The 10,000-nt window shown below is 50.9% G+C and overlaps 1 protein-coding gene across 1 annotated transcript in view; it reads right to left on the reverse strand.

Moving 5' to 3' along the window:
• The window catches only part of LOC126992206 (uncharacterized), a 12,298-nt gene that overhangs the window by 2,064 nt on the left and 234 nt on the right, over positions 1-10,000 (reverse strand). Inside the window, exons 2-5 of the mRNA XM_050850865.1 lie at positions 6,369-7,261; positions 3,316-3,401; positions 1,740-1,864; positions 1-1,024 (exon numbers count right to left, since the gene is read on the reverse strand). The exon at positions 1-1,024 is cut by the window's left edge and continues 2,064 nt beyond it. Coding sequence (XP_050706822.1) covers positions 875-1,024; positions 1,740-1,864; positions 3,316-3,401; positions 6,369-7,135 — 1,128 coding nt within the window. The 5' untranslated portion in view covers positions 7,136-7,261 and the 3' untranslated portion in view covers positions 1-874. The remainder of the gene's footprint in view (positions 1,025-1,739; positions 1,865-3,315; positions 3,402-6,368; positions 7,262-10,000) is intronic.

Here is a 10,000-nt window from a genome sequence, read left to right on the forward strand (position 1 = left end):
CAAGTTTTCTTCCTTCCTTCCTTCATTTCGTCTTCCAAGTTTTCTTCCCTTCCTTCCTTCATTTCGTCTTCCAAGTTTTCTTCCCTTCCTTCATTTCGTCTTCCAAGTTTTCTTCCCTTCCTTCTCTTCCTTCATTTCGTCTTCCAAGTTATCTTCCCTTCCTTTCTTCCTTCCTTTATTTTGTCTTCCAAGTTTTCTTCCCTTCCTTCTCTTCCTTCATTTCGTCTTCCAAGTTTTCTTCCCTTCCTTCTCTTCCTTCATTTCGTCTTCCAAGTTTTCTTCCCTTCCTTCCTTCCTTCATTTCCCCGAGGCATCTCCCTTTCCTTCCTTCCCTGGTGTACGAATCACTAGGGAGGAGGAGGAATAGGAGGAGAAGGAGGCGGAGGCAGAAACATGACCAGCAGACTCAGACCAATGTTGACAGGCGTATGGAGGTCCTGGCCGCGGGTTCTACCGTGAGCAAGATTGAACAGCTTGGAGGGACATCACACCAACGTTCGGAGGTTCTAGCCACGAGTTCTGCCGTGAGTCCAACGTTGATAGCCCGTACGGAGGTTCTAGGCACGAGTAAATGCCGTGAGTCCAACGTTGATAGCCCGTACGGAGGTTCTAGTCACGAGTAAATGCCGTGAGTCCAACGTTAACAGCCCGTACGGAGGTTGTAGCCACGAGTTCTGCCGTGAGCCCAACGTTAACAGCCCGTACGGAGGTTGTAGCCACGAGTTCTGCCGTGAGTCCAACGTTGACAGCCCGTACGGAGGTTCTAGCCACGAGTAAATGCCGTGAGTCCAACGTTGATAGCCCGTACGGAAGTTCTAGCCACGAGTAACTGCCGTGAGCAACATCGGAGGAGCAGAGTAGAGCTTGTCCTTCCTCAGACCAGCGTTGAGAGCTCATGCGGAGGGGCCACGCCGGAGAGGTCCAGTGTGGCGTTGGGGAGAGGCGAGGAGTTGATGTCCCGCAGCCTCCCGTCCTGACACACCGCCTGCTGGATGTTCTGCTGCGCCACCCCCTTTGTCTTCTCCTGCCGAGGGGGAAGAAGGGTTAGCAAGGCGATGGTGGTGGTTAGGAAGAGCGTGTGTGTGTGTGAGTCAATGAGTGTGTGTGTGTGTGTGAGCAGTGAGTGTGTGTGTGTGTGTGTGTGTGTGTGTGTGTGAGTCAGTGAGTGAGTGTGTGTGTGTGTGTGTGTGTGTGTGTGTGTGTGTGTGACTGAGTGTGTGTGTGTGTGTGTGTGTGTGTGTGTGTGTTGGGGTGAGATCGAACGGGAAAAACAGTGATACCAAAACAAAAAGATATGCATGATTTATCTAGTTTTGTTTTTATGAATTATATATAACATTTTTTTTTTTTTTTTAAGAGCAGAGGAGTCAGTTCAAGGGCATAATAAAAAGGAAACATGTATGAAAAAAAAAGCCCGCTGCTCAATGCTCCTAAGCTCTACAGTAAGTTAAAACAATGAATAATGGATAGGTTCATGTATACAAAACTGACCCCTCTCTCTCTCTCTCTCTCTCTCTCTCTCTCTCTCTCTCTCTCTCTCTCTCTCTCTCTCTCTCTCTCTGTCTATCACGTGTATCCGGAACGCTCGGGGCTTCGGTGAGTTCGAATCATACAAATCTTCGAACTTTTGAGGCTTCACTGACGCACGGATTCACATTTGTAGAAACCTGTCATTGCAAAAGCCACGTGACATATTCTCTCTCTCTCTCTCTCTCTCTCTCTCTCTCTCTCTCTCTCACCTTTTGCCATATAAAGACATTGTGGATCATGGCACACCCGCAGAAGATGATGCCCACGCCGATGAAGACCGAGGTGAGGATGGCGGGCGTGGACTGGAAGTGGATGAAGGTGTACAGGATAACGCCTGAGGGGGGGGGGGGAGGGAGAGAACGGGAAATAAGTTACCATTGGGGTCTTGCCTGCGCCGCGACAGACTGGGGCCGACCACCTAACCTAACCTAACCTAACCTAACCTAACCTAACCTAACCTAACCTAACCTAACCTAACCTACCTGAGCCATAGGGGATAAGTCTTGGAGGAGGAGGAGGCGTAAAAAATAAGTAAATAAATAAATAAATAAAAAATAAAAAGCCACATACACACAGACTAACATAAAAGGAGTAAAAAGGTTGAGGAAATAAATCTTCCCTCGTTGCAGTACTTCCTCCCTGACCTTCCACCTGACTCATTCACTTATAGCGTCTTCCATTTAGCGTAACCTGTTTTTGGGTCGTGATCTGTAGAGTCCCTTATAGAGTCCCGACTACCTAAGATTTGGACGCCATTATTGGGCCTGTTTTCGCCGTGCTTTTCAAACGCTAGCACACGCTCTCGTGGTGAAAACAGGACCGATAATGGCGTCCAAATCTTAGGTTGTCGGGACTCTATCTATTAACCCGGTAGCTGCGGGGGTCATGTTTGTTAGGTTAGGTTAGGCTAGGTTAGGTTAGGTTAAGTTAGGTTACGTTAGGTTAGGTTAAAGGCCCCTCTAAGCAAAATAATGAGAAAGAATCATCACTCACGCAAACCATTTCATAATATATATCAACGCATATGTGATCAGTTTATGCATGGCAGAAATTTGGCCCATCGCTGGTACACGGTAAAGCCACAAATTTGGCCCGTCGCTGCTACCGGGTTAAGGGACTCTACAGATCACGACCCAGAAACAGGTTACGCTAAATGGAAGAGGATATAATTCAACGCGTCATCGCCAGGGGTCCCTCACACCTGTCCACCTGGTCGTCGCATTGTCCGAGGTGATGAGCAATATCACGATGAGACGGATAAAGAGCAAGGGATGTCGTGTGGTCGTTCACAGCCACAACACGTAACTTGAGTCGTGGTGGTCGTGGTGGTGGTGGTGGTTGTGGTGGTAATCTCAAACCTGTTCTTGTAGTGTCTGTTTGTCGTTGTGTTCGTGTTCTTTTTCGCTCTTATTTACTCTATTTTTCCTTTTTTTTTTATTATTATTATTATTATTATTATTATTATTATTATTATCATCTTATTTAACTTCTTTTTCTTATCTTTATTTATTTTTTCCATCATCATCTCGTTCTTAATTACGTTCTTCTTTTTATCACTATTATTATTATTATTATTATTATTATCATCATCATCATCATTATAGTATTACCTGTCATTAATATAGTAGTAGTAATAGTAGTAGTAGTAGTAGTAGTAGTAGTCGTAATAGTAGTAGTAGTAGTAGTAGCAACATAACACCCATTACCACCACCACCACCAACAACAACAACCACAACCACCACCACCACCATCACCACACCTACAATTAACCTTCCCAAACTTACCTGTGAGGAAGATAGGGACGGAGACGAAGAACCCCCCCACGGCACACACGCGGGACACCGAGGACTGCCTGAGGTACTTGCTCATGCTGGAAGAGAACACGAACATATGAGAACCAGGAGAACTGTCACCCTCGAAGCCGGTAAGGTCCACGCGGCGCCTCTGAGCACAACGTAACCTTATTTCTATGGCAAAGGAGGAAGGTCAGGGGTGCTAAACTCAGACAGAACAAAGAAACAAGCATAGAAAGTCCCCTAATCGTTGCTAGAACACTAATCATGAACACCAGAAGAACAGTCACCCTTGAACCCTCTGAACACAACGTAACCTTATTTCTATGGCAAAGGAGGAAGGTCAAGCGTGCTGAACTCAGACAGAACAAAGAAACAAGCATAGAAAGTCCCCTAATCGTTGCGAGAGAACACAGAACATGAACACCAGAAGAACAGTCACCCTGGAAGCCTCTGAACACAACGTAACCTTATTTCTATGGCAAAGGAGGAAGGTCAGGGGTGCTAAACTCAGACAGAACAAAGAAACAAGCATAGAAAGACCTCTAATCGTTGCTGAGAGAACACAGAACATGAACACCAGAAGAACAGTCATCCTTGAAGCCGCTGAACACAACGTAACCTTATTTCTATGGCAAAGGAGGAAGGTCAGGGGTGCTAAACTCAGACAGAACAAAGAAACAAACATAGAAAGACCTCTAATCGTTGGTAAGAGAACACAGAACATGAACACCAGAAGAACAGTCATCCTTGAACCCTCTGAACACAACGTAACCTTATTTCTATGGCAAAGGAGGAAGGTCAGGGGTGCTAAACTCAGACAGAACAAAGAAACAAGCATAGAAAGCCCCCTAATCGTTGCGAGAGAACACAGAACATGAGAACCAGAAGAACAGTCACCCTGGAAGCCTCTGAACACAACGTAACCTTATTTCTATGGCAAAGGAGGAAGGTCAGGGGTGCTAAACTCAGACAGAACAAAGAAACAAGCATAGAAAGTCCCCTAATCGTTGCGAGAGAACACAGAACATGAACAGTCACCCTCGATGCCGGTTGGTCCACGCGAAGACTCCCAAACCCACAACTCTTTCTCTCTTTTTTACGGCACAGAAAACAGCTCAAAGGCAACACACACAGACAGAACAGACAGACAAACACAAACTAAGCCTGATACTCCCTTTCCCCGCTCAAGCATACAGGAGTGGCCAGATGCGAGGATATCACTGGACTCATAAAACTACCCTTGGAAATCCCACTCTCAAACCCGCCATGCATGAGAGAGAACACGAGGAGGAGGAGGAGGAGGAAGACTTGGGCACCTGTCTGTCATGTGAGGTGACTGTGAGTACTACCCTCCTCCTTCTCCTCCTCTTCCTCCTCCTCCTCCTCTTCCCATTCAGCTCATCTTCCTCTTCCTCCTCCTCCTCCTCCTCCCATTCAGCTCATCTTCATAGTTTGGTGGTCAGGAGCCTTTCACTAAGCTACATCTCTCTCTCTCTCTCTCTCTCTCTCTCTCTCTCGCTGCTCTCCTCTCTAGCTCCCTAACTTCCCTTCCCTCCTCCTCCTCCTCCTCCTCCTCCTCCTCCTCCTCCTCCTCCTCCTGGTAGGCACCCTGGAGGCTACTTCCTGGTATCTGGCCACGCGCAGGTCAGCCAGTCAGCCTCTCAACCAACCAGTCAGCCAGTCTTTCAATCCCTCGGTCAGTCAGTCAACCAGTCAGCCAGTTAGCCAGACAGCATATCCATTCCTCGGTCAGTCAGTTAGTCAGCGAGTTAGTCAGACAGCATTTCCATTCCTCGGTCAGTCAATCAACCAGTCAGTCAGTCAGTCAGTCAGTTAGTTTTTCAATCCCTCGGTCAGTCAGTCAACCAGTCATCCAGTCAGTCAGTTAGTTAGTTATCCAGTCCGTTAGTCAATCAACCAGTCACTTTATCAGTCAGTCAGTCAGTCAGTCAAATACCCAAATACCTAACCCGCCAGTCGATCAGCCAGTCAGTCAGTCAAATACCAAAATACCTAACCCGCCAGTCGATCAGCCAGTCAGTCAGTCAAATACCAAAATACCTAACCCGCCAGTCGATCAGCCAGTCAGTCAGTCAGTCAAATACCAAAATACCTAACCCGCCAGTCAGTCAGTCAGCCAGTCAGACAGAGAGAGAAAAAAAAATCACTTAAAATGCTATGCCGTCTAACAGAAGAGGAGGAGGAGGAGGAGGAGGAGGAGGAGGAGGAGGAATGTATGAAGGACTAACGGAGGACAATCATAACCCGAAGAAACAAACAAACAAACAAACAAACAAACAAAATAAAGATAGAAAATGGGACATGAAAAAATAAGAAATTCAAGAAAATGAAAAAAAAAGAAGAAAAAAAATGAAGAAAATGACGATGGAATGTGAGCTAGATGAGAGAGAGAGAGCACCCCCCCAACAGCCTTCTCGCTTTCCTTTTTAACACTAAAGAGATTGTCGTTTAGGAGAAAAGGAGTGGAATTTATGCGACACCTCTCTCTCTCTCTCTCTCTCTCTCTCTCTCTCTCTCTCTCTCTCTCTCTCTCTCTCTCTCTCTCTCTCTCTCTCTCTCTCATACCCGTACCCTGCCCATGGACTCTTTCGCCCCGTCCTCCTCCTCTTCCTCCTCCTACGACTCCGACTACTACAACGTCTGCAGAGCTCAACCAACCATGTCAAAGCCTTTACCACAACTCCCACGGCTACTACTTCCCCTACGCCCCCCCTCACCTCTGCCCCTCCCCCACCCTCCTGCCACCCCCTGCTGTGAAGTGAGGCAAGTAACTCGACTCTTCAGAATACTCTATAAGGCTCATCCGGTATTGGGTTCAGGGAAGGGGAGAAGGGAAGGAAGGGAGGAAAGGAGGGAAGGAGCAGGGGTTGTCACTTGAGGTCTGAGGGCCACGGGGGTGTCCAGGGCCACAAGACACACATTCCCAAGGGTCACACCACTCATTCCGCGGCCACAGTACTCCCCCCGCGGCGCCGCACACACACACACACACACACACACACACACACGCACGTACTCACCGCTCCTCGCCGTTGGGGGACTTGGCCAGCTTGATGGCGAAGATGAACTGCGCGGCGCAGATGAGGAGGCAGCTGAGGTCCAGGGACAGCGTGAGGGCGGCCAGGGCCAGCGTCACCTCCTGCACGCTGTCGGCGTCCGCGGCGAGCGGCGTGAGCTCCACCAGGAAGGTGAGCGCCAGCAGCGCCAGCAGCAGCGAGGTGAGGCACAGCAGCCCCAGCGAGGTGAGGGCGCCGCGCGAGGCCGAGGCGCGGGTGAGGGTGATGAAGCGCGGCAGCAGCCCCGCGGCGCGCTGCTTGCTGGCCAGCGTGGCCTTGGACACGTCCGCGGGGGGGATGGGCGACAGGTGGGAGATGTGCGACAGGTCCGTCAGGTGGGAGTGGTCGCGGGAGTGGTCGAGGCCCGTGGTGCGGGTGACCGTGGTGGTGCCGGGGCTGCCCGACCCCGAGTTGCCGCCCACCGAGTGCTTGGACGAGGACAGGGAGCTCATGTTGAGGGCAGGGTGGTGGCGCCCGCCCGCCGCGCCGTTCACCTTGACACTGAGCACCTGCTGTGGCGGCGGCGAGGCCAGGTGCTGCTGCTGCTGCTGCTGGAGGTGGAGGTGGTGGTGGTGCAGGCCCGGCAGCGTGGCCCCGCTCGGCCCTTGACTGGCCCCGCCTCCCAGGGAGCGCCGCCCCTCCAGAGTTGCCGCCCCGCCCCCCGCCGCCTGTCGCCCCGCCACGGTCAGCATGTGTTTGAGCATAGAAGCGTCGCGGGGTCCTGGTGGCATCAGTGCCGCGGGCCGCAGCACCTCCTCACCATGCCCGGGGCGCCGCCCCCGCCGGGGAGGCAGCGTGGCGGGCGGCGTCACGGGCGGCGGGGGCGGGGCATCTCCCGGGGCCGCCGCCGCGCACACCTGTGGGGGAGAAGCCGATGAGTGATGGGGCAGGTGTATGTGTGTGTGTGTGTGTGTGTGTGTTAGGGCAGCACTTGTGGGGCCTCATCGGCCCGCCAAGGCTTCCCTTCCGCCACGATTAAGTGCTGAGCCTTATTCTGCCTTAACCCTCAACCCCCCGCCCCGCCCCGCCCCGCCGTGCCGCGCCCCGCCCGGCACCGTGCACCCAGGGTCGGGGCGGGGCGGGGCGTCACCCGGGAACAAAGGGCCGTCAGCCTGACTCTCGGCAAACAGTGCCACGGTTTCCCGGCAGCCCCGACCCGCCCGGAGGGAAAGCTGCCTCTGCCTCCCGCCCTACACCCCTTCCTTTCTCCCTACGCCCCTTCCTTGCCCAACCTCCCTACGCCCCTTCCTTGCCCAACCTCCCTACACCCCTTCCTTACCGTCCCTCCTTACGCCCCTTCCTTGCCTTACCTCCCTACACCCCTTCCTTACCTTCCCTCCCTACACCCCTTCCTTCCCTCCTCGCCCTCCTTTCTGACATTCTTCCTGCTCCGTGTCTTCCTCCTCCTCCTCCAGCACACTCCGGGGTCCTTTCTTTCCTCCTCCCCCCCTCCGCTGTCTCCCGCGTCCTTTCTTCTCCCTCCTCGGCCCTCTCAAGATGTCCTACCCACCCTTTCTTCCCCCTCTTCCCCCCCCCCCCCCCTCGCCCCTCCTTCCATTGATAAGATCTCGATTCCTTTTCTCTTCTTTTCTTAACGTAACCTTGCTTTCCTTCCTCCCACGCCTCCTCCTCCTCCTCCTCCTCCTCCTCCTCCTCTTCCTCTTCCTTCAGATAAAGTCACGTGGGTGGGAGAGAGAGATGAATCGTGGGAAATATGCAAATGAGATTAACATAGCGTGTCGTCCTATCCTCCTCCTCCTCCTCCTCCTCCTCCTCCCTTGCGTAAATGTGTCAGCGGGAGGGAGGAAGAGAGGAGGAGGGGAGGAGGAGGGAAAGAAAGGGTGAAGGAACAATGGTATACTGGTTCTTCTCTCTTCCTCTTCCTCCTCCTCCTCCTCCTCTTCTTCTTCCTCCTCCTCCTCCTACTTTCCTTTAGGGTTCATCTTCATTCTTTCTTCCTTCCTCCTTTGTCTTCTTCTTTTCTTCATTTATTCTATTTGTTTTTATATTCTCTCTCTCTCTCTCTCTCTCTCTCTCTCTCTCTCTCTCTCTCTCTCTCTCTCTCTCTCTCTCTCATAAGGATAAGCTCTTCCTCTCTCATTTAAATCACTTACATAAATCTCTCTCTCTCTCTCTCTCTCTCTCTCTCTCTCTCTCTCTCTCTCTCTCTCTCTCTCAATACGGAAGCGAGTGACATTATCGAATTACACACACACACACACACACACACACTATAAATCGGCCCCCTGCATCCTGCCCCCCCTCAGTGCGCCCCCGGCCGTCATCGGAAGCACACCTACACGTCACGTCCCTCACTCTTACGTCCCTTTGTGTTGCACGGCGAAGAAGGGAAGCTTGTTGAAGTGACGGAGAGGCGAAGGAAGGAAAGGAAGGAAGGAAGGAAAAGAGAGGAATAGAGAGATGAATAGAAAGGAAGGAAGGAAGAAAGAAATAGAGAAGGAAAGAGAAGAATGGAAGGAAGGAAGGAAAGAAGGAAGAAGGGAAGAGAAAAATGGAATGGAGGAAAGGGAGAGAGAAGGAAGAGAAGGAAGGAAGAAAGAAAAAAGAAAAAATGGGGTAAGATTCTCTCTCTCTCTCTCTCTCTCTCTCTCTCTCTCTCTCTCTCTCTCTCTCTCTCTCTCTCTCACCATCACCATCACAACCACCAACACCACCACACGCCCCTCCTCCACCACCCTCAACCCCTCCATCACCACCACTTAAACCACCAGACTCCACCTCCTCCACCTCCTCCATTAGTCTGTCCACCCTTCCTTCACGGCCTTCAGACACCATTTCCTTTTCTCCTCCTCCTCCTCCTCCTTCTCCTTCCTTTCCTCTCCTTCCCTTCGTCTTTTTTTACTTCTCTTCCTTCATTCCTTCTTCCCTTCTTTTCCTCCTTCCTCTTAATGTTTTCTTCCCTTCCCTTCATTTTCTTTTCCTTCCTTCCTTCCTTCTTTCTTTCCTTCCTTCCTTTCACTACTACTACTACTACTACTACTACTACTACTACTACTGCTACTACTACCACCACTACCACTACTACTACTACCACTACTACTACTACTACTACTACTACTACTACTACTTCTTTCAACCTTATCACCACCACCACCACTACCTATCATCACCATCATCACCACCACCATCATCACTTTATGAACTCCTTCTTTCACCTCCATCCATAACCCTTTTTTTAATTAGGCCGTGACCATAGGCCTACCCAACCCCCTGGAGGCCTACGAAGAGGAGGAGGAGGAGGAAGATGGAGAAGGAATGAGTTATCACATTTTTCTTTTTTTTTCTGTTAGTTATTTTCACTCTCGCCTCTCTCTCTCTCTCTCTCTCTCTCTCTCTCTCTCTCTCTCTCTCTCTCTCTCTCTCTCACACACACACACACACACACACACACACACACACACACTATTAAACAAACTAATAGACCTCACGGAAGAAGAAGAAGAAGAAGAAGAAGAAGAGGAGGAAGGAGGAGGAGGAGGAGGAGGAGGAGGAGGAGGAGACATGAGCTACGAGGAGGAATCTCAATAGTATTTTCCTGGGGCACAAAAACACACACACACACACACACACACACA

Source organism: Eriocheir sinensis, unplaced genomic scaffold (genome assembly GCF_024679095.1).
Source record: "Eriocheir sinensis breed Jianghai 21 unplaced genomic scaffold, ASM2467909v1 Scaffold419, whole genome shotgun sequence".
Taxonomy (NCBI): Eukaryota; Metazoa; Arthropoda; class Malacostraca; order Decapoda; family Varunidae; genus Eriocheir; species Eriocheir sinensis.